This window comes from Pseudopipra pipra, chromosome 6 (assembly GCF_036250125.1).
Source record: "Pseudopipra pipra isolate bDixPip1 chromosome 6, bDixPip1.hap1, whole genome shotgun sequence".
Taxonomy (NCBI): Eukaryota; Metazoa; Chordata; class Aves; order Passeriformes; family Pipridae; genus Pseudopipra; species Pseudopipra pipra.
Genome location: NC_087554.1, coordinates 11807056 through 11832812, shown reverse-complemented (window position 1 = coordinate 11832812; position 25757 = coordinate 11807056). Strand labels below are relative to the sequence as shown.

Sequence of the window (25757 nt, the reverse complement as noted above, 5' to 3'; positions counted from 1 at the left end):
TAAGAACCTATCGTGGTTAGTAGAAGCAGTGGGTCAAGTACTTCCTATTTGTGTTCACTTCTGTGTCTGACAGGCTGATTCAAGGTGGCTGCACCAATCAGCAAATTTCCTAAATCAGTGAAGGCATAAGAAAAAAGTGTTCTATGTAAGAGGTGAGAGTTAGGCAGCACAGGACTAAGACTGCAAAGAAATTAAACTAATACTTTAAATCTCTCGAATTAACATAATTTTAAAGAAGTGAAACAAAGATGGGGAGGAATGATTCAAAAGCAAAGCAGAAAAAAAAACCTTTATTTGTACTTTAAGATGGCAGCAGACAGCAAATACTCAGTAAATAAAACTGTTCAAAATCACAGTCTGTGCCAGCAGTGCATTACACTTTTCCATTTTTTGTTTTAAGCTGTTTAGCAAAATCACCTCCAAGTAGATTTCACAGCTGTCAACTCAGTGCCCACTTTGCAGAAGAGCTCTCTAGGTGCTCTCCAAGATAAGGAATAAGTCTATTTCACAGATACAAGAGCAACATAAATTGCAGGAATGCAAACCGGCTCCCACAGAATAACCTGGTAAGGGCACTACTGCAGGCCTCCAGCACCACTATCTCTCTGCCACAGTTCCTCGGCACTGGCTCAGCACCAGTAGCAGCTTCAGATTCTTCCCTCTCTTACAGGCACCTACAGGGCTCTAACATTTGACAAATGGGAGACAGGTCTCTCAAGAGGACAGTTGAACTGAGGTATTCATTCTCTCCATTTGGCTCACACCAATCCAAAACATACAGGCTGTGCCAATATAGTGGGACAAAAGAAGAATTTCCACAGGCTTCAAGTCAAAAACATGTCAAAGGAATCTTAAACCAAAACACATTCACTGCCAAGTGAAGTTCCTCCTATTCCAAGGACTAACTGCAGCTTAATATGCTAAACAATTTGTTTCATAAAGCATTGCACTTGGCAGCAAATTTAGAGTCACAGAACCATAGAAAGGTTTGCGTTGGAAGGGACCTTAAAGTTCATTTCATTCCAAACCCCCTGCCATGGGCAGGGACACCTTCCACTAGACCAAGCTGCTCTAAGTTCAAGGCCACAGCCTGGCCTTACATACTTCCAGGGATGGGGCATCCACAGCTTCTCTGGGCAACCTGTTCCAGTGCCTCACCACTCTCACAGTAAAGAATTTCTTCCTAATATCTGATCTAACTCTTTCAGCTCTGAGGCCATTCCCTCTTGTCCTGCCACTCCATGCTCTTTTTACAAAAAGACCCTCTCCAGTTGTCTTGCAGCCCCTTCAGGTACTGGAAGGCTGCTTGAAGGTCTCCCTGGAGCCTTCTCTTCTCCAGGCTGAACAGCACCAACTCTCTCAGTCTGCCTTCACAGGAGAGGTGCTTCAGCCCTCTGATCTTCATGGCCTCCTCTGGACTCGCTCCAACAGGCCCATGTCCTTCCTGTGTTGGGGGTCCCAGAGCTGGACACACTATTCCAGGTGCAGTCTCATCAGAGCAGAGTGGGAGAATCACCTCCCTCAACCTGCTGGTCATGCTTTTTTTGTTCCAACCCGGATCACCAAGAGTTTTAGGGTTTGGTTTTTATTTTGGTGGCGTTTCATTATTTTGTGTGTGTTTGTTGTTGGTTTGTTTTTTTTAAGTAAATCTCACAATCCCTCTTATCCTGACACATACTGTTCTAAATCTAAATCCACCCAATGAATATCATAATCTCATCTGACACAGGAGAACAAGAAATTATCTCAATCACCTCAAATGTCATGGATCTGAGAACCAAGAGATTTAACAAACCCAAAGGACATTAAAAAATTTAATATCCATATTCTGAAGAACAATCTAAACCTCACACTGGTGTGCATGCAAGACCATGAACAAGCCTTTACAAAAGTAAAGCAATTTCTGATACCACTCGGAACTGAGTGCACCATCACCTGTATTTCCATTCATTCTTCCCTGTTTTACAAACAGCAAAAACCAGGTCTAACTCAACCATACTGACGAAAGATTAGAATATATTGGGAGTATATTCCAGTTTAAACAACAAAAACAAAAACACAAAACCCAACAACAACAAAAAACAAAACCAAAACAAAAATAAACAAAAAAAAGAACAAAACAACAAACGCAAAAAAACAAACTCCCCAAGAGAAAAAAAAAGGCACAGGGATTAAATCCCTCAGAAAGTACTTAAGAGAAGCTATGTTTCAAAAAACATCAGCTACTATTACTGAGAAGGCAATGCTGCAGCTAGTTCACCAAAACTGAGGGCCATAAGTCAGCAAACAAATAACTAAGATTATTTTTCTACTGAAAGAAGACTTTTCAGGCAAAAACTATAGGTGACAAGACACTTCCATTAGGTACAACACAGCCCAACCTAGCCAAAGCTTGGGGTGAGGCACAGGAACAGTGGACAGAAACTGTCCTAACTGATCATGAGGCCCTTTGAACTCCAAATGTCTGTGTCTGCAAACAAGAAACTCAAGTGCTCCAGGGCTATTTTAAGCTTCTTTAATTAGCCACTGATCAGACACTTGGAAAGGGCCCAAGACTGAAAGTTGAACCCATTAATATGACTTGGAAAGAGAACCCAGAATACAGAGGACTAGTCCTGGAGTGAGCTGAGCTCCAGCCTGGGAGGAAAAAGTACCCATAACAGGATGGCCTGAGAAGAGATCCAGGAAAACTGTTCCCACATGGCAGTGCACACACTGCTTTTCCTGCAGAGCTTCCCACCATCCAGGCACACCTGATCCCGCCACAGGAGATCTCGGGCACCACTACAGGCCAATGAGACCTCACTCTTCTTCAGATGGAAGAGGTTGATGTTTGAATCCTCCATTGACAGGACACAGGTATCCACACAAACTCTCCCTAACTCTCAAACCTGATCCATTTCTGGAGAAATCACAAAGGAAGTTTTGTCTTCTAGATAAGTATTTCTAGATCTTCTATGAACAATAAGCAAAGTAATTTGGTTTTTAAATCCAAGACCACTATACAATTCAATAAGTTTTTTTGACTGTATCTGAATTACTGTGCAGTTTCTCTACTGTAATTCACAGTGTTTATACAATGCAACAACAGTGACATAACACCCTGCTGCCATTATACACTTTTAATGACTTTGACTGTGCACATAAATCCAATTTTGGCTTTAGTCTATACACAGATCTCAACACACAAACATCTGCACTTCATGTTTGGAGGAGGTTACTAGTAACTGCAGGTTATATTTTATAAATAGTTGCCATTTTATTCTACATATTTCTGTGACAGCTCAATGGAAGAAAACATCAAAAAAAGATTTCAGTAACACCATATTCCTGGATTTGTCCAGTAAATCCATATTCCTGGGTTTTTCTTGGGGTCTTTTAGGCTCCTTTATCATTACTATAAAACAGTGTTCACAATGCAGTCTGTCTATCTTAAACCACATCATTATGGAGGGGTGGATTAATGCTACTCAGCTTGAGACAAAAAAAAGTAGAGAAATTATCTTTTGGCATAATTCCACATACTCTGTGTTAGAGCAATAGGATGCATAGTAAAAAGGCCAGTATCCACAAATTTTAACATAGAAAATGGATAGCACTCCCACACTACTCACTAATTGGTACACATGCTATTTCAGCCTAGTTGCTGCCTATCCTCTTCAAAGCAAGCTTCAGCTGCCTGGCTTCAGCAATAACTGTTTCAAGGCCTTAAGAGACCTTGAAGAGATTTGGGATTTAAACCAAAGAGATTTGGGATTTAATTCAGCCAAACAAAACTTTTTTTTTCAGGTAATTATCTTTCAAAGTAACAACTGAAATGTTACATTAGGTACTCCAAGAGAAGATTATATTTGCGCCGCTAACTCTTCTTCAGAAGGGGCTTCTTGAAATACATGTGTAGTTTGGCAGAGAGAGGAAGGAATTCAACTAAGCAGCTAGAGAGGAACATGGAAGAAGGTATATTTCTCTATCCAACAGCACAGTTCTAGAGCCAACAATAATGGGATGGGTCAACCCATCAATAAAGGAGATTATGTGAAAGCCCAAAGTTTTAAGGGTAGGCATCTAACAGCAAGAGCCAATGAAACACTCTCTTTGCAACTCCAGTTCTTTTCTTTACATTAAGACCTGCACACAGATCAGCCAGACTGCATTAGTATGCTCATGCCACTTTAATGCAGCTATTCTGTTGTTTGTGTGGTTTTCAGGATTCAAGGAACGAAAAGATCCTGTGCCAGTACAACTACAAGGTAAGAAAACAAAACCCAAGTACTCACGCTGTGAATAAAGCAGTATCTGAAACTCCAAGAGGGCACAGGTAAAGAGTTGAACCACATTTTCTACTCCAAGCAATTCAAAAACTTCTTTAACTGGGAAATCAAATAATGGTAGTTCACTGGTGCTTGGCCTCTGGCAGATAATTGGTCCATAAACACCTGAAAACTTTAATGACCTTCCTGCTGGAGGAAGAGGAACCTCATAGAGAATATTGTAGATGTAGCTTTCTAAAGGTAGCGGTGGCGGCTGAGGTGAAGTCACTGCTTGGTGAAGTTGTTCTAGTACTTTCTTACAAGCTTTCATAAAAGACATCGGAGTAATCAGACAAATGCACTTTGAGACGTAGAGCGTGTCTCTGCTGATGTCATAGGAGTTAAAACGCTGTAGCTTTGAAACAGAGGTGCCATTGCAGTCTCCCGTGCTGCTGCAGCTCTCCTTGTCATTTGTGGGTGGGGTATGAAGAATGTCATATTCAGCATTGTGCATATGATACAACGTCTGCATTGCACTGCAGATCTGTTTGCTAGTGACCTCCTCAAAGAACGTGAGAGAAAATCCAAATGTCCGTGAGCCATCTTCACGAGTAATAATGAAAGAGTGGAACTGAGGTTCTCTGGAATCTGCTTGTGTCTTGAAAGCAAGCCCTTTAGGCATACACAGCTATAAAAAAATGGAGAGGGGAGTTAATACCCATCAAAACACGCTTTTCTCTCCCTCTGCCTCCAGAAGCACTGGTGAAAATGGGATTTAGAATCCACAGACTGCCATCGCATCTCACTTTAAATTCTATTAAGTGTTACATTTCTACAAAATACAGAATACAAATCTAAATCAGAAAAACAAAAGGAGCCACATGCAGTTTCTATTGAAACTCATAACTGTTTCATTACCAGCCTCAATGGGAATAAAATAACAAAATACAATCTCGGATAAAGAAAAGTGTTTTGGTCACCAAGACCAGAAACCTGCCAGAGAAAAGTACTATATTTTATCTAAATTAAAAAACTGCACCACATTCCATCAAACAGAAAGATCGTGCACAAAAAAGAGATTCATTCATTACAGACTAGTTTCTTTCTCTATTAATTTTCTAGAATGTAACAAAAAAAAATTGTAAGAGAACAAAAAAAACTCTCCTAGGGACTTACTCTTTTCCCCCCAGATATACCCTAATTAAATGAAAAGGCCTTCTGAGTCTGCCCAATTTAGAGAAACTCATGATTTTCAATCCATAACAGACTTCACACTTTTTTTGTCAAAGAGAACAGAGATTAATGCCTTCAATTGTTCAAGTAGGTTTTTGTCTTAAAAACAAAAGCCATTATGTGATACTGACCATTCCCACTGCATCCTGGTCAAAAGGGTTCCATTCAACATTCTCAGGATAGCGAGCAAGAACTTTGGATTTAAATGTGCGTCTTAACGGAGTCTGTTCAAAGTTTTCCCCTGCAGATGAAAGAAAAAAACAGAAGTAAATATTCCATTCTCTTTTCAAACTCAGACAAGGCCAAAAAGCAGGACATCAGCAGGTAGATGCGAGGATAAGTGAATTAAGGACACACTCCTTTTAAGAGAAACAGAAAATGCAAGACAGTTCGTTAGCATATAGTCAGACTGCAGATATTAGCAAGGATTAGCACTGTAACAGTTCTGTCATTAAGTATCTGTGCTTTTCCTAAGTGTGACAATCTTGAGATTGTGGCCATGACAGCAATTCTCTAAGCCACTCTTCACATATTTCAGATTCCCATTAAAACATAACCAAAGCTTCAGTTTCAGTGGAATTTTGTTACTGAAGAAAAGCACAAATAGACAAGATGCAAAGATGATGCAACTTTTAGATAGACATACAAGTGACATCATGAGATTGCTTAATTTTGTTTTTAAGACTTAGGGAAATAAGGTATTCACCATCTATTGCAAGAAGTTAGCTGTGAAGAGAGAGTCTAGAAGGTTAAAAGATCAAGAACCACATAAACGTCCATGAAGAGAGTATCAGATGAACAAAGAATTTTGCTTTTTTTTTTTTTTCCCCACACTTTTTCCTTTACCTTCTGTTGCACTTGAAATGAAACGGCTGCCACCATCTCGGGTTTTAGAGGCCTGTATATACTGGCATAAAGCTATATAACAAATAAAAACAACACTGCATTATAAATTTCATACTGTTGACTGTAATCACGTCGCTAACACATACCAGTAAAAATCATACAAATATCCAGGATTAGCATGCATAAAAGATAGTCTACTCTCCTAATATGTTTTTATACATATACAAGTTATACAAATTTCTCATTTTAGGTACATATTTCTTGTAGGAGATGATCGATATGTAGCACAAGCTCATCGATCCTCTACACACAATGAGAATACCGATGCAGCAATAGGAACTGGTTGCTTGGGAAACTAAAGTTTTACATGTTAAGTATAAAATATTCCCAAAGAGCAGATGATGAAATTAACCCCAAAGACAAGACCATTTCAAGGCCCTCAGAACTGTACGAATTTAAGCAGCATGGCCCAACTTTTCACAGATGCTATCCATATACTAGATTGGCTGTCAGAGTCTTGTTCAGAAGCTTTTAAATTTCCTCTAGAGCGATGACGGTTCAGTGTGACAGCACAGAACTTTATGCAGTAAATATTCTGAGTGTGCGTAGTTGCCTTAAAAAACAAAAAAAAGCACACAACTGCATATCTTAAAATAAGCTTAGTTATATTACTAGAATGCAATTAGCTAAATAAGCATGCAGCTGTTGACAGCTGCACTAACAATCAGGCACAATTGCATGAAATCATGTGCTCTAAATAAATTGAACTATTTCAGCAACACCGACAAAAGAGAAAATACACTTCAGTTCCTCACTTGTTTTCTTACATGCAGCAATTACTTGGCAATAGAAACTGATTTCAGAATTGGTCAGATTTGTTCTGTACTATTACAGTAATACTTGAAGTCCGATTTCTAAGCCAAGTTAGACCCTTCATTTGGTACAACACTTACTTCCACAAAGCAACCATACACAGATATATTTATAACACTGCCCATCCACAATACAGCATCTGACAAACACATTACACCTAACACAACTTCATTTCTACATTGAACGCTTAAGAAGTCCTTTGACAGATGAGACGTCATGTAATTCTGGATTTCGTTTATATTAAATCTTGAATATTACCTCAAACAGGGAACTTATGCTGAATCAGGACCTAGGACAGGTCTCCCAACACCCAAAATATTCACATCTATTTTGCTAATTCTCTGGTTTATAGCACTGAAATTGAAGGAGGGATTGTTTTTCTCTATTTGTCTGAAAAAGCAACAGTTCAGCTGATTTTCATACAAAACCATGTAGCTACATTATTTATTACTCTGTTCAACAATAACACTCAAAAATACCATTGTTGAGAGAGAAAAATGCATGTTTGGGAAAATTTGAAACATTTACAGGGAGGGGAATAGTTAGGAAAAAACAGAACATAGCTTCACTGAAATATAACTATCTTGTGAAAGAGCAGAGTCCAAGACAGAAAAGATAACAGCATTTCTACAGTAGATAAAAACAATCATAAATGATGAAAATAAGCATTTAAAGAAACTTCCAATCTCCCAGAAAGAAAAATGGACATAATGTCACATCTCTATTTACTGACACAAACATAGACTGAAGTAAAGACAGTCCTCTGTAAAAAGGTTTTAAAAATAAGTCAGGAGATTTAACACACCTACTATTTTCTATATTTACATCTGTGCAGATGATGTAATGTCAACTTTTAGATAATTGAGGAAAAACTTTAGACATTTACTGAGCTGTTTTGTTCCTGGGTTGTTTCTTTTTCTTCCACGTATGTGTAAGGGAGAAAATACCTGAGGGCCAAATTTTCTCTGGAACTTGGAAACCACACCCCACAGTCACTGGGTTCACCTATGTGCGTGGCTGTGCATATTTTGTAAAGAAAATCTGTGACGTGAAGCCCTTTTCATCAAGATGATTAATATTACAAAATACACAATGCTGCTCTTCCCTTCCAATTAAAAAAAAAAACAAACCCTAGCAAACACTGAATGGGTGGTTATCTATTTTAAGCAGCCTTGCACCATCTCCTCCCAAGAGACATTCTTGCCAACACACACATTTTTTAGAGCTGGAGTCTGTCTATAATTTAATGAAAGTACTGAAATTGATTTCTGGAAACCACAGAGTCCTGGTCCGGACAGAAACACAAGGCAACGCTTCCGTGCCTTCCTGCAGTCCATCAGGCCACTCCAGCTGTTGCACAGACACTACTCCTACCAGAGTGCCTCGATACTGAGGCAAATACTGCAAACTACTGGACCTTAAGACTGGACCAGGCTGGCTTCCAAAGATAACAAAGCAGGGAACATCAAGGGACAGCTCACCAACACCTGGAAAGTTCAACCCAAGTGATGTGTGCAACCCCAGGACACTGGACACCCTATTATCTTGCCATTACAACTGATGGGAACCTGAGCACCAGCACATCCATTGCATGAGCTCCCCCTTCTCTTCTCCCACTAAGCAGCCAGTGATTGTCACCAGACAGCCACCAGTCAAGGGGATGGGGGGGAAACACACAAACAGTATTTGCTTATATCCAGAGTCAAAAAGCAATTAACCCTAAATTTCTAAATTTATGATTAGTTAGAAGCCTCGAACACAAACACTCTGCTCCAGCAAAATACCAATTCCAACACATCTCCAGCAGGCAAAAACAATGCCAGGTTTCAAGATCTGTCTCTGTGTGAATTAGCTGATTAATTCAGTACTAATTGAAATGGTTTTGATCAAAAACACTGAAGAGCAGGTTTAACAAACACAGAAGACAAAACCATCAGCAGAAATGGACAGTTATATTCTACAACTGAGAAAATTAATACATAAGAGAAGATAAACTGATAAAAACATGATGTATCTCACAAATTTAAGACACAGTATAAGTCCCCACACTTAACAACTATCAAAGGACTGCTATCATCACATCATGCTTTTCATAAGGTTCCTCTCTAGCAGAAGTGATGGCTAGAAAGTACTTCCCTTACTTATCTGAGTTACAGTAAAGAGATTTTTAAACAAAATTTCTCCGTAAATAATTTCTTTCTTTTACACAAGTTCCATGTAAAAGGGTCTTTTGGGTTTTTTTTAATGGAACACAGTATTGCCTACTGAAGACTACAGAGGTCTTTCAAACACATTTGATGATCCTCACATACACCTTTACCACTCAGATGTTTGCCACAGAATAGAAAAAGCTCTACAAAAATCAAGATGCAAGCTGCCCCACAGACTACAAACCTTCAGCTGCCTTGGATTTAAAGTAGAAACAACAATCAAACAGCTACAACTACAAGATTATTTTTCAGGAAATGTCATACAACATATGAAATTTGTAAACATATAAAATTTCGGGAAAAAGAAGAAAAAAACAATAATATTTCAAGAAGTTTCAAGCCAATATGCTTCCCAACATCATCGGGCCCTCAAAACAACAACAAGAATCGCATTGTATTTTGCAATGTAAATAATATAAATGCATAGAGAAACATGATTTCACTAGGCACTGTACAAATCCAAAACCATCAGTTTAGGGCAGCCCTGGGATTGCACAGAGCAGAGGAATAGCACTGAAGCAGAGAATCTCAGAATTTCTTTGTCATTGGAAAAAAACACCCTTTGTGATATCACACTCAAAACAGGATCAGTGAAAACGATCTGGATTAAAAATAAACAAATAGAGAATAAAGAAAGGGTTAACGAAGATGTTTCGCTAATCCCATTTAGCCACACAGACAGCTTAATTAGCTCATGGTGATCCCCCAAAACATGATGGAAGCAAAGAGTAAACTGCAGACACAGAGGCTCTGAAACTGGTGCACTGAAGAAAACACAGGACTAGAGTAGAGTTTTAATAACTGATAACTCCTGAAGCTGTCCCTCCTCCTGAGGCCCAGCTCGATACCTGCTGGCTCCTGCCATGCCAGGTAATAGATTTTTCAACACCAGTAACCACCATCTGGCTTGGTAATGCCCTTTGCTTCCCCTCCCTTCTTTCACACTTCATCAACCCTCTAAGGCTCCACCACAGGGTGGGAAAGAAGCAAAGCTGCTACAGCAATCAGTGACTTGTAAAGATTTTATTCATCTGAACTGTGGCAAACCCGAGCTATTCCCACTGCTACACTATGCAGGCAGTCAGCCTCATCATAGTCCTGTATTGCTCTCTCCTCATTTGTTACCCTGTGTGCTGGTTTTGGCTAAGATGGAGTTCATTTTCTTCACAGTGGCTGGCATGGGGCTGTGTTTTGGATCTGTGCTGAACAGAGGGCTGATAACATAGAGATGTTTTTGTTACTGCTAAGCGATGCTTGCACAGAGCCAAGGCCTTTTCTGCTTCTCCTAGCACCTTGTCAGCAAGAAGGTTGGGGGTACACAAGAAATTGGGAAGGGACACAGCTGGGACAGCTACCCCACCTGACCAAAGGGATATTCTGTATCGTATGGTGGCATGCTGAGGGAAGAAGGAAGAGGAAGATGTTTGGAATGATGGCATTTGTCTTCCAAAGTCACCATTAGACGCTGCCCGGGAGATGGCTGAGCACCTGCCTGTCCACGGCCAGTGGTGAATGAATTCCTTTTCTGCTTTGCTTGCACAGGTGGCTTTTACTCCACCTATTACACTGCTTTTATCTCAATCTGCAAGTTTTCTCATTTTTACCCTTCTGATTCTCTCGCCCATCCCACCCAAGGGGAGTGAGCGAGCGGCTGAGTTGCTGGCTGGGGTTAAACCATAATAACCATATAATTTAAGAAGACATGCATAAAAGACTTAAGTTATTAGACTAAGCCTGCTTACCAAAAGGGAAGTCACCAGCTAGACATAACCTCTGAGGAAGTCTCCTTGGCTCAGAGGGATGTCCAAGGCTGACCTGTCTCTTCCTGGGCAGGCGGAGCTCAGCTGACAAGTACACCTGATTTTATTCATACCTGACTGAGTCACCTAACACTGAACATAAGCCATATCACCATGTGGATTTGTAGTGTAGGCTGGCAACCTCTCTGGCTCTCACTTTCATGCTGCTCCCTGTCCTCACCTCTGTTACTCTTCTTGCAGCTCAACCTGTGAGTGGGGGACAGCAGTGTCTGTGTCTTGGTCTGATGAGAATCAGGACTTAAAAATTCAGAGATACTACATGGAGTTTCCAACCTGTGCAGGACAGCACTGCTTTGGAAATATCTGCATTAAACTATCCACATCAATGGAAACCATTTTTCTGCAAGATTATACAGAGAAACAAAAAAAAAGTTACAGATGCTGGAATGAATTAAAGCGTTCAATTCAAAACCTGCAAAACGCCATGTATCAAGCTTTCCTCAGCTTTGAGAGGGAATAAAGAGAATGAATTCTGAAGGTCTAATTTTAGCTCTTTCCTGATTTACCCAGAGAAAAGTATGATCCACTGTCATCTGTATTCCTCCTCAGGAAAAGTATTTAAAAAAAAAAAAAAAGGCCTTCCCAACACAGTAATAAGAAAAATGGTTAGGTCATACAACTTGCAACTTCACCTACTTATCACCTCCTCTCAATATATAAACAACTATTAGTTTCAACTGAACATTGTATTTGTATGTGAAAAAGATGACATTTTTAATTCTCAACAAAACAAAAGAAGAAAACAAGACCTTTTTAAAAGGCTGGAAATTCAAACTGAAACCCCTGCCACCACAGGCACTTCCCTCTCTCTCCATTCCCTTCCCTTTTTTGACTACAACTTTTCTAAAGTTCTGTTTACAACCTGAACCACAGAGGAGTGCAATTTATGGCTGCACCACTATTATTAGCTGCATGTAGCCATGCTAAGTAGTAACATATTTCCTGTCAAACCTCCACGTGGAGTTATAAAATAAAAGCTAGACCTGTACTGAAATTCAAGCTATGACTGCCAATCACCCTTATCCTCTGAGATAGCTTACAGCCACAGATGTAACACACATCCAGATGGACTGCGTGCACATTTCCAATGCAAATTCCCAAGAACACTTTTACATCATTCTAACAATTCACATTTCTCTCCTGAGTAGTTTGTTTCTTTGTAAGAATGCTTCTAATCCCAGATTTTTTTCTTCAATACCTCAATCATTCTTCTCTGTAAATCCCACCCTGTTGTGAAAAGTTTTCACGTAATAAAGTTCTCTAGTACAGAACAGTGGCTTAAGCTGTCCTTAATTAGAAAGGGTAAACTTGATTAAAAACAAGCCAGGTACACTTTGCAAACAAAATCTTTTATACACTGAATCACAGCCTTTTGTACACGCTGTCAATTTACTATTTGGTTTTAACTTTTAGAAAGTGACTGCAGTGTTGCAACTCTAAAAATTATGCCAGACTAAGAAGTATACAGGAACTTCACCTTGCATACTAGATAGGAAAATGTGTTGGAGCAGCTATTTCAGATGTAGAGTCAAGCTCAATTTTCCCTAATAATAGAGAGCAAGTAGGAAGAGGCTACCCTGCTTACCAGAAAAAGTGCCCAATAAACAAACTAAATGGTAATGCAAGACTGATTTTAAGAAATCATTAATACTGCCACCTTCATTTGTTCATTGAGTCCACTGATATGCTCAAAGTAATTACAGAACAAAGACATTCAGAAAGCTCGACTGATTCTGATTAAGTGGTTTGCTGCTTTCACTCTGCCAAGCAGCTTCTTTCTTTAAATTCCTGTGATACAGCCTGCTATTAATTCAATTCATTCTGTCTTGGTGTACACTTACTGTGTGCATGACATCTTCAAATAAAAAAATCTTCGATAGTATGCAATTAAAACACTAACATTATATTTTCCACATAAAGGCACTTACTGAAATCTTTTAGCATACACAGGCTGTATATTAATTCCTGCTGCCACTAAAATGAATGTCTTAAACTAAATATAAAACAGTTTCAACATTAAACAGTCATACTGCTGTAATTAACAAATGAATAAGAACAATGAGACTCTGTACCAGGAACAGAAACTATGGACCATACACTTATGGCAGCTTTCCTGTATTACCTAGCACAGCAGAGAAACTGAATTTAGGATTGAAAAGACCCTACAAAACCCTACAACCAAACATGATTATGACAGCCAAAGAGTAGAGGATTTCACAAGTGTTGGTTCCAAGTCAGAAGTCAGTCAACAGGGGGATCTGAACAGCACATGAACTATAAACAGTACTCAGAGAACAGCGTAATTCTACCCTGCTTTGAGTTAGAAAATGTAATGCAGCACAAAGCCATAATTCAGTGAAAATGGTCATCATAGGACATTTTGAAAACAATCTTTCTCATTCTTGGGTTTTGGGTGAAAACTGAGTAACTGCAAGACCATGCCTGCCAAAGGGCCTAACACGACGGAAAAAAAGTCTGAATTATTTCCCAAGATACAATTAACACTTAGAATTAGGTTAAATCTAAACCCAGCAGCTAATGTCATAAACAGCAGTAGGATTCCCAGTTCTGCCAGCAGAACTGCCAGCAGACCAAGCCTTCTGGTGAGCAATACCATTCTGACTTTTCAGAACCCCACAGTCTAATATTAGAGTCCTTTCAATACATACCTAGAGAGCTATTAATTAGTAAGAATTACAGTAATTATATTATAGTAAGAATTTATTTTTAAAATAAAACAGAGAATTTCTCTGATTCCTTCTTTAGCAAATATTAAACCAATATTTTATTAAAAAATACTAACCCATATATAACTGCAAAAAAAAAAAAAAAAAAAACACACCTCTCTACAATGCAGGAAATAAATATCCAAAGTTTGGCAGACTAAGGTAAGAAATTCATTAAACAAGAATTCTTGGAATAAAAACCATGACTCAAGAAAAGCTGCAGCTGCCAAATCTGTACACAAGCAGCCACTCCATCAATAGACAAATGCTTTCAGATTATGACTTGTTTCCTTCCTTCCAGTTCTTCCTCCCTAAGCAGAGCTGCACGTATTTCTCATTAGAGAGGACTCCCTTCCCCAGCAAACCTCTTGCTCAGATACACACAAAGACAAATTCTTGCCTTTTATCCTGCAACACATAAACCCTCTGTCCTGCACTCCTATTCCCCCTTCCCCCCTGTTGGGATAAGACCACCTGGCATAGTGTAGGCTCAAGTGGTGGCTAGACCCCTTAATTTGTTACTGAAATTGGGATTTTTAACACTTTTTAAAGCAGGTCAAATTATCCACATGAGAAAATCTTAAGGATCACTTTTATTTTACTGCAGCACTGCTGCTGAAGCAACTGGAATCGGGTGTTTCAATCACTGTCTGTAGTGACCATCATCCTGCTGGATTTGTAACAGATGATTTTCACAGCTGGGACTTCCCCTGAAAGTTACTGTTCCACTTGCCCTGACAGAACACCTCAAAGGCAAAGCAAGTCCCGTCTGCCTTTCTGAAACAAAGGTGCAAATATGGGATATGAACACACTTAGGTGTGTATCTTAAGGGAAACTGAAATGCACGCTGGGTGGAGTGGAATCCCTGGTCTGTAAAAGCTGAAGGACTTGCTTTAGAGGAGGTGGAGATAAGATGAAGAGAATAGCCAGCAACAAAAGGCTCTAATTTATTTTTTTCCTGTTTGTCGTCTAGGGAAGCCAAACTTGCTTGTAACAATCCCTTATCCCAATCCCAGGAGAACACATTCCTTTGAACATACATGTGAACACTCAATGGACAATTCTTCCTACTGTAGTTTCTAAAAAGGTGAGAAAGACAAAGAAGAGAGTTAACCCTAATCTGCTGACCGTAAAAGCTCCTGTTGTTTTCCCATTTTCTTCTGCTTTCCAAAATTCAAGAACAGTAATGTTTCAAAAATTGTAACATGAAGAAACTCCCTGTGAAGTGAAATAAAAAACGAGAGTTCATTTCACTAACTGGATATTTAGTATAAACTCCACTGGATACAAATAATCTCTTGATTATTCATTGCTTCAATATCATAAATTCTTCCAAGCCCTCTATGGCAAATTAAAATCTAGGAGTTAATAGATATCCATTCATCATTTAAGTTCCAGCATTCATCTAGTCGATAACAAAACGTATTGCCACACACACTCTGGAACAGTTTCAAATGCTGCAACAATGAATTTAAAGCACCACAGAAAAACAGCTGAGCCCATCTGCATTCTGCGATTGTAAGGTCAGGAAACCAAAAGCTTTTGTTTTTATTGTTCTGGTGCTGCTTCAAGGAAGGCGGGAAGAGGTGGGACGGGGAAGTGGCAGAAGAAACCACCAAGAATCTAAAGCAGCTTTTTAAAAAATAAAGAAGAAAAAGTCCTCAGCTCGCATCTTTAAAAGCATCCTAAACATTTTTTTCCTTTATTTTTTCTTTTTGTACTCCTTTGCAAGTACCACAGTAAGGCAGCTGGACACAGCGTATTTTAATCAAGACCGCCTGGCAGAAACTTTCAATGAAATGGTCTTAAAACCAGAATTGTTTTACTAAACCACTTTTCTGTTTTAGCCACACCAAAAAGACTTCCGGAAAGATATTTAGTTCTGTTTCCAACTAAACAACAGAAGCAGCCCTACGAGTCACAATGACAGGCGTGTTCTCAGCCATATGGGCTGGGGGGGACACGCCCATTACACAATAGATCTGAAATATGTGCAACAGAAGACACTAAGAAAGGAAAGGAGGGGCTTACCTTTGGAATAGAATACAACTCTAGCAATATACAACAGAAGCTGAGAAAAGCATATTTTAAGTATATTTAACATAGAAACCAGCTGTTCTCCTCATGCCCATCTAAGACTGGCAGATCCAGTGAGACTGCTTCAGGAAAACCTGAGCACAGACCATCTCAGTCAACTCTCCTGAACCACTGTGGGTCTCCTTTTACAGTGGCATATCCCATCCAGTCAAATGTCCCTACTTTTTGTGCTCCCATTGCCCTCCAGCTCAGAGGACTGACAGAAACACATCTGTGCAAAAGCTGTGTAAAAGGAAAAATCTTACTGAAGCATCTGTCCAGTCCTTCAACCACATACTTCTATTCTTTCGGGATACCACTGAGGTTTCCACACTGAAAAGGAAAGACATATTTTAAAGGACACATGAAGTTTGTCGAGCAGGTTTCAATAACATATGGAGGTCAGCAAAATACAAAAAGATCAGCTGTACAACCTCTCAGTATACCAGTCCTGCCCAGTATGCTTCACTTTATTATCTAACCTTTGAAAACAGTGTTTTGCAGTAACCTGTCTTAATAAGAACTGCTCCCTCCAAAAAAAAAAAAGTCTTGTAAGAAAGTCAAGTTGCTTGATAGAAATGATTTCTAACACCAGAAAATTAATCAGATGTGCTGACAGTTTGATCAACAGATATGACAGGCTCTGAAGTTTATCTTTGCTCTGGCTATATCCTTCTTTATCTCACCTACCACACCGCCTAAGCTCTCTCCTTTTTACATGTAAGCCTATCAAGCTATCAGGCTTACCTTTCTTCTCCACGAGGCATATTCATGTTTGGTTAAAAAAAAACAAACTCATTTTCAACATGAAAATCTGATTAGAATAGGAAGAACAAAGTCCAGTACTTTTATTCAGTCTCAGGTCAAAGTTAACCACTTATAACTGCGCATCGCCTCTTTGATCAAAATCATAAACAAAGATGATGGCTTGTGGTTCCACAGACCAAAACTATGAGTTAAATCCCTTCCCTGGTCAAGCTTGAGGAAAACAAAACATTATGTTATATATAGTTTTAACTGTGGAAGACTTTATATGACAGAAAGGGGAAAAAAAAGATACGCAAATAAAAAAACCTAACAAATACCCCACACACACATACACACCACAAAAGGACTTCCCAGAGCATGCAGCCACTCAAGCACAACAGAGTCAGGACTACTCTTGGAATGATCAAAACACCCCTCAGTTCACCTCATTCAGTGGATATATCCAGATTCCTTCATTTTTCAAGTCCAGGTTAGACCCTGTTTATGAGGCCTAAGCTGTAAAATGGCAGATATCCTCAAGGCTACTAACACATCCAAAGTTAGTATTCCTCTGTTAGGGATGGACAGTGCATGGATCCTGAGCACACTTCCAGAGCAGATATGATAACATGGAACATCCATCCACTGCTCACTGCCTGTGATGACCTTGCAACATTAAAGCAACTCAGAGAGCAAAGGTAATTTATGCCCTCGAGATCACAAACTCCTCAGAGGTCTGTCTGGTCAGTGTTCTGCAGATCCTTCACATGGATTTCAGTCTAAAGAACTTGTTGAATATGGCCCCCAAAGGAGCTGTGCTTCAAGGCACCTATGCCAATCCATGGCTGTGCATCACCAGCCTCACAAAAGCCCAGTGCTCCCTGGATCCTACTGGATTGAACCACATTCAACAAGACTAGTGAGTCCTCAGGAACAGGAAGGAGGCAGGAGGCCACAACCACAGTAAGGACAGGGAAAGAGAGACCACAACAACTTACAGTTCGAATGGTCACGGCTGCCATAAAATCTCTGCCAGATTAAATCTCAGAAGTGACTAAGATACCGATAAAGAGAAATTTTACCAGCCTTCAGCAAAACTTTTGGATGAGCTATTTCATATTTCAAGCTCCCAGAACACACACATAAAAGAGCCAGAAAGGGACATGACAGGCTTATGCTGGTTACAGCTGGCACCAACCTTCTTAACTTAAGGAACTTATTTCTTCCCCAATGCAACTCTGATGACAGCTCAGTAGGATATTGCTGGGCCTGGGGACCAAACCCAGGAAACAACTGTTGGTAAGGGAGCTTGCTGAAAGTATCAAGCTAAGAAGGAATAAGTAAAATATGTAAATAGTAGAAAAGCTCATAAAAATTTATGCTTGTAGAGGACAGAAGCAATCCACAGATCAGTACATTGCGGTGACCTCAAGATCTCTGACCACACTTTTCTGCAACAGAATGCAACTGTGGACCTAAACAGGCAACTACAATTGCAAAAAAACTCTTCCAAACTCACCTGAAGTCATGCTGAAAGAATATGTTCCTGTAAAACCAACTTTTTTCCTCACTTGAACACTGAAATGTTGCTACACGTGAAAATTAAAAGGTTGCTTTTGACTGCCATGTTATCTGTCTGCAGATCACTTATCCATGATATGCAATAAAGTTTCTTTCTTAAAATGCTTCAGTATCTATATGTACATTAAATATGTAAATACAGATGTACACATTGTACCTGAATGTGCAGGTTTTTTTACAACCAGTCAAAGAAACAAAAAAAAAAAACCTAAATAAAAAGGCGATACTCCACCCTTATACAGGAAAGTTTGAAACCAAAGGTCTCTTGCCCATCAAACCACAACCAAAGTAGCATTTTCCTCGAAAGACTAAGAAACTGCCTTGAGCAGAAGCTCTCCAAGTAAGCTCTTCATCATTCATCAATTTGTGCCAGAATGCTTGATAATTTCTCTGTGCAATAATGTTTTAAGCCTCACAGGGATAACATTCCAGTTCGCTGCAAACTTCACTACAAACCACAAATCTGAAATGGTTGTCAAGAAATTGAGAGAGTAATTACTGCACAGCGTGCATCAGTAAGTAATTGCTTCTGACACAGTCACTTTGTGTGCATCATTTCTGCTACATGAGCCCTGCAGGTTAGAGGGAATTCAAAAGAGAAGTCTGAGAAGTCATTACCAAGAACACTCAAGTAGGACTTCACTAAGTCAACAGGCAGATAAGCAGTTGTGGTGTTTTGTAACTACAGGATCAATAACTTGAAGGCTTATGGAGAAAAAAGTTTATTATTTGCAAATGGCAGTATTTCCCATATAATCCACTTAAGATCTTCCCTTTGTGTAGCTTCCCTCTTGCAAAACAAACTGCAAAGAAAACAAAACAACACCAAAAGAACAAAAAGCCAAATCAACCTATCTTTGTATGCCTTGCTTTATTAAGGCCATTTGATTAATCACATTTGAGACTAAAAACAAAATATCAGAGCCTTGACTTCTCCACTAGAAACTACATGTACAAGGTCAAGATTTCACTTGCTTTAAAAAGCCATTCCTACGGCTTTTTAAAAAGACCTAGAAGACAGACTTGTAAACTTTAGTTCTTTAGACACTTCCAGCATCTTTAGTTTACTCTCAAATCAAGAGTAACCTTTCTCCTCCCCCACACCTTATCAAAGAGCCTTATAAGTAAACCAAATTTAGAACTGAATACTGAAGGACGGAAGACTGAAGAGCCTTGTGAGTTTTGAGGGGATGATTCTGTAAAGCACACAGCTCAGTTTAACCTAAAACACAAACATGATAATGACAAGACTGGCATTACAGAAACACCACCAATAAACTGTGGCTTCAAATGTAGTTCAGCAAAGTACAGCTGCTTCCCCCTTACATCAGCTCTGCCATTCTTTATTCTACATATCAGCTACCCCAGCACGTCTGCCTCAGTTCCCAAAGAGACAAAAGACCTTTTTGGCACTCAAACATGGCAAACAGCTCCAGCTCCTTGGGAAAAGATAGAGGGGGTAGGGAAGACTGGAATAAAGTATTATCTGGATTAAAATGTTTCACATGTGCCAGTGTAAGTCCAGCCAAAAGTTGTCGCTATCTGCTGCCCATCCACAGTGACCAATGTGAAAACATCCTGTGGTCTCAGCCTTGGTGCTACTGAGAGGCCTCCCACAGAGTTAACACCACCTTGGTCAGCAATCTCAGGGAGGCAAAGAAACTGAAAACCCTCCCTTTCAGTCTCAGAATGAATCCCCAAGGGAAGAGGCCCACCATCGGGAACTGTGGGAAGCTTGCACGGATACCATCCACATTATGGAAAAAGAGAGGAAGAGGGACAAAAAAAACCTCACCAAAAACAAAACCACGCAATCACAGAATACTTCAGCCTTTGAAAAAATCAAGCAATGGCTCCCACCAATGCAATTCACCTCTGCAGCAAGTGTTGGTACTACCACCACAGCAAACACAGAGAAATTTAATCACACGCTATTTACCCAAGGAAAAAACAGTACTGCAGAAAGGCTTCACTGCAGGAATCACATCTGGCTCCAACCCCAAATGCCATGTCCTAATTCCAAGATAAAAGTGCCCAAAAGAATAAACTACAAAACAGGTCAAATGTCAGTCGGAAAATTATACCTGTTACTTTAAATTCTTCCTCCTCTTTTCCTTTAGCTACCCCTTACAAATACCTTTGCAGCAAAATAAAAGTCTTCAAATATTTAAGTGTGTTGAACTTGGAAACTAACACAGATGCTGATAACAGCATTACTTCATGGACTACTACAATGGAAATATTACACTAATTCCAAAATACTGAGTGATTTTATCAGATTATATATGTGGCAAATATTTTCAATCATTTCGTGAGACCCATGCTTTTTTTAAAGTTTATATTGATACAGAATTCAGTTAAAATAAACCCTACCAGCAGGAAATGCATGAAGATGAGCTGTCATTTTAAATCTGCAGCCAATAAAATAGATAAATAATTATACTTCAATTACAGAGAGATGAGGTGAGACAACATTTTTATCTTACTGGTGAGGTTGAGTGGAGCTAGGTGAATACCATACACCAGGTATCAACTTCCTTTAAAATTTCACACCACAGCAATAATTAGAGCGGCTACTTGCCACAGATGCCTTACTCATATCCACTCTTGTTATGCTACATAATCTACACACATAGAGGTGTCTATGGGAAGGATATTTCCTGGACACATGGGCTTCACCTAACACTATTTTCATCCTCCTCTAAGGATGAAGCTCATGACCAGATGGACAATTCAAAGCACCATGATAAGGACATTCATAAAGGAACACAAGTCCATGTACTAAATAAATTAATTTTTGGGCCAAACCTTAAAACCAGTTCAGACTGGGAAGACAGGCAAAAAAAAAAAATACAGGTCTTAGTACTGGTCTTAGTCTTCCAGAGTAGGATGTTTTAAAAAACAATCCTATTATTAAATCCTTGATGTTTATAGATTATAGGTCTTTTCTTTCTTTTTTCTTTAGACTATTTCTGCTGTGTAACACTTATTTCTGCAATAACTACTGTAATCTTTATGACACGACGTTCAAGACTAAGGCATGTGCAACAAAAAATTTTAGACTACACTGTAGTGTCCAGATATTTGGATCCAAGTTCCATGCTTTTAATACCAGAAAACTACAGATACCAAGACTACAATTACACATATGCCTTACCCAATGGCAAGTTGATCCTTTGCTTTGCCACTCCATAATAAACAAACTCCACTGGCAAATGATTGTTAAAAACTAATGCACCACAGAGGAGAAAAAGAAAACAAAGTCCTTCAGTGAAAAAGAACATAGAACAGAAACTCCAACCATTCCATACACTGCAAGGTTTCCCATGAACAGATAGGTAGATCACATCTAACCAAATCAACAGATAAGGGACTCCACCTGGAAGATAAGGCATAGCTTCATTCTCCTTACCTTTCCAGGGCACGGTCATATAACCTAAATTAACAAGTCCTATCATAGTTTTGCAGCATTACAATACTTTATATTACATACAGAAGATTTCTGGGAGTTGATGTATTTCATCATTTCCTGGCGGTCACCAGAATGACCAGGAGCCAGCAATGTGCCTTTGCTCCAAAAAAGGCAAATGGTATCCTGGGCTGCATTGGTCAAAAGCATTGCCAGAAGACCAAGGGAAGTGATCCTGCCTTTCTACTCAGCACTGGTGAGGCCACACCTGGAGTTCTGCACTCCTTAGCACAAGACAGACATGGACATATGGTGGAGAGAGCCCAGCAAAGGGCCATAAAGACAAATAAGGGACTGGAGCATCTCCATATGAGGAAAGGCTGAGAGCTGGGACTGTTTAGCATCTAGAAGAGAAGGCTCAGGAGAGAATCTTGTTAATGTCAGAGATAACAGAGACAGGCTCTGTATCGTGCCAGGACAAGAGGCAATGGGCACAAACCAAAACACAGGAGGTTCCATCTGAACATCAAGACACACCTTTTCACTGTGAGGGTGACTGAGCACCGGCACAGGTCACCCAGAGTGGTTGTGCAATCTCTTTTCTTGGTGATACTCAAAATCACCTGGACATTGTCCTGGGCAACTGGCCCTAAGTGGCCCTGCTTCAGCAGGGGGGTTGGACCCAACAACTGCCAAAGGTCCCTTCTAACATCAACCCTTCTGTGATTTGTTCTATGAAGGAAATTTACCTGTAACAGACCTCTGCAGTGTACTTAAGAGATTTCTGTCATCACTTCTGGCATATCAACACCATCTGGAAATGTGAAAATGCACCTTAGCAGCTGACACTGGAGCTTAAGCTTTATCCAGTGTTGGGGTTTTTGTTTGTTTTACTACCACCTAGGAGCAAATTTCTCCTATCTCCTTTAGCATGTTACCCGGTGGGAACACAATTATCAAAATAAGAAAGGATGCCCAGAATTGAATTGGGGGATAAAAAAGCCCTGGCAATAGAGAATCTTTAACCCACACTAACTACAAAGTCCCAAATAGAGGGGTTCTCACAACATTAAGAGAAAACAAACATACATACATACACACATATTCTATGCATTTTCCATCAGCCAGCCAACTTTTTCAGGAAAAAGCATTACAGCTGTGCCATTCAGTAAGCTCCCAGCATACAAAGGAAAAATGCCATCAGAGATGTCTCTCCAAACAAAGTAACTAGACCGAGCATCAATCCACGAGCTTATGCTTCATTTCTAAGTCTGCAGAAAACGCTGTATCACCGATGTTGAGGCTGAACACCTGAAATATACGGCTTCATCAAGCCTGGTGAGAACAAAGTCTGCCGGCAGCATCCCCGGAGGCCCTGGCAGCGGCCGCCGGCTCCCTGCGGCGGTGGGGTAGCGATGACATCATGCCAGGCTGAGCTCCGGCAGCCCTGGCGCAGGAAAGCCCTGGAGGGACCCGCCGTGCCCGGCTTCACCGCGCTGGGGAAGGATCCCGGTCCCGCTCCCACCCCTGCACCCACCAGCTGAAGTGCCAGCGCCTCTCCCCCAACAATGGGCACTTATGAGGCGAATTGCTTCAACAGTACAAGGATTCAGAATCTATTTTGCAGCACAGAAATAAGAAGGGGGGGGGGGGGGGGGGGGAAACACAGTGCACAATAACCCTTTCATTCAAAGAAGAAAGGCTTCCAGGAAGTACAAAGTGTTTCAAAGCTTTATCCAAAACCCACTGAAATCAACAGAGGCCCTTTCCATTTTTATCGGTGGACACTTTAGGAGGCTATAACCTAAGACACAGTTTGAAAGCATTATCAGTCACACTGTCATGCATTATTAATAACACAACAAACTCAAGAAAATGCAGCAGAATTCCAGCTATCTCATATGCTGTGACATTATCAGAAATTCATCATCCTCCTCCCCCTCGTTCGCCCCATCTTCTAAAACCTTTCCTCAAATCATGCAAAAATCTGTCTCCCCCATAAATAAAAAAAACCTATTCTCCCCCAAAACACACACCTTGTCACAAGCAACACTGTTACAGTACGATGGTGCAATAGCAGAGACCAAGATACATCACACACTACAGTTTTACATACTGTAAATGTAGTCCTTGACCAGGAGAGCAAATACAGAAAGAACATCATGCTCCAGCTTTCAGACCTGCTCACTCTGACAGAATATTTTAAAAAAGGCACTGATGTCTTCCAGTTTACTATCAGATAGCTAGACCAAAATAATGCACTGCTGGTTTTAAATTGAATTATGTGAGGAGACCTATTCATGTTCCCACCAAGAAGAGGGAACATTACTGAGTGTTCCTTGCATTACATTATATAGATTTATAGTAAATGCATAACAAAATTAACATCTTTTTAATTGTTTTCAATCTAGAAACTTTGTTCATTTGTCATTTAATTAAAAAAAAAATCTGTGGAATCTCATAGATCCCTCAATGAAATTGTACTGCATTTTGTTCTCTTGGATTTCTTAAATGAAATTGATGCTGTAATTTACAGTGCCATTACAGAGCAGACTGTTATGCTGTACTTACTCTTCAAGTCTCAAACTGTAGCCTACAGTTACTTTAACATTAGACAAACATGAATTCTTTTAGGGTAAGGTATTGCTCAGCATGAGGGACATAAGAGAAAATTTGTTTGAAGTCATTAAACGAGAAAAAAAGAGTTTCCATCATAGCCAAAGTTTACGACAGCTCAACGTAAGAAGTCAGTTCTATTAACACAAATTTCGCTCTACAAGAAACAAACATTTATTTAGTGGAGGAGGGCTTAAATGCAATCCTGTAAAAAAACCCTCATGACATCTTATAAAAGCAAGCTAATAAAAACGAAAACAAGTGGGAGGGGGGGAAAGAATGTAATATTGGTCAAGTTCAGTGCTCAAATACACAGGTATTCACCACCACATTCCTTCGGCTTTCTGAACACTCAGATGCTAAGCAACAACCTGATTTAACTGAGGCTGGTACAACGAGAATAAAGCTGAACCGACGTGCTGCTAAAACACAGGACTGATTTTTAACCTTAAAAACACTGGTTTGACACAGTGCTGTGGTACAGATTGACATGGTTTAGCTGTGTATTTGGTGTGAACCTTCCCGTCCAACAGTAGAGCAACCACTTCCTAACCTGACTTCTTTTCGCATTCTGATGGGAGAAAATTCTTATCCTGTGCTACAACGAAACGTAACACAGAACACGAAAACGGTCTTCGCTTTTCTCTCCAAAATCCGATTTATTGTGCGTGTCGAATGCCCAAGCAGAAGTTGACACACGCAGCGGGGCTGCGAGGAGCGCGTAGGACATCGCTGATGGGGCTGCGCTCCGCTACGGCGGGGCGGCCGCTCAGCCCGCGCTCTGCACAGCGCGGATCACGGCGGCACTTCTGCCGAGCTCGGTCACTCGCACCAGCACCCTGTGTCGGTGCACAGCTGACCATTCCCGCGGCCACGGCTGGCCGTTCCCGCGGCCACGGCTGGCCATTCCCGCGGCCACGGCTGGGCACTCCCGCGGCCACGGCTGGCCATGCCCGCACGCCCGGGGCAGCCGCACGGCGCCCGGCGGGCACAGCTGCTGCCGCAGCGCCCGGGGGCAGCGGGACGGGGGGGCAGCTCCGAGTCCCGCTCCGAGCAGCGCCGGCCGCGGCCACTCACCGGAGAGCTCGTCCGGCTCCAGCCCGGTCTCAGTGTCCAGCCCGCAGATGACGAAGTAGTCGGCGAAGCGGCCGGGTGCCGAGGAGCCGCCGCCGCCACCGCCGCCGCCGCCGCTGCTCATGCTGCCTCCCGAGGGGAGCGCGGGGCTCAGCGGGAGCGGGGCCGGGCGGGAGCGGGGCCGGGGTCGGCAGCCGCTCCCGCCGCCTCCATGGCGGCGCGGGGCGGGCGGCGCCGCGCGGCATTGTGGGAACGGCCCCCGCTGCTCCCGCGGGGGGGCGGCCCGGCCGCGCGC

General features: G+C 40.9%; 1 protein-coding gene across 5 annotated transcripts in view; it reads right to left on the bottom strand.

Annotated features, from left to right (window-relative positions):
• DENND5A (DENN domain containing 5A) overlaps positions 1 to 25674 on the bottom strand; it is a 66164-nt gene extending 40490 nt beyond the window's left edge. The window contains exons 1-4 of one of the 5 annotated variants that reach the window (XM_064657358.1): positions 25466 to 25674; positions 6330 to 6401; positions 5615 to 5724; positions 4278 to 4938 (exon numbers count right to left, since the gene is read on the bottom strand). In XM_064657358.1, coding sequence (XP_064513428.1) covers positions 4278 to 4938; positions 5615 to 5724; positions 6330 to 6401; positions 25466 to 25586 — 964 coding nt within the window. In that variant the 5' untranslated portion in view covers positions 25587 to 25674. The remainder of the gene's footprint in view (positions 1 to 4277; positions 4939 to 5614; positions 5725 to 6329; positions 6402 to 25465) is intronic. The other 4 variants (XM_064657360.1, XM_064657356.1, XM_064657357.1 and 1 more) reach the window with 4 other exon arrangements.
• Positions 25675 to 25757: the final 83 nt, after the last annotated feature.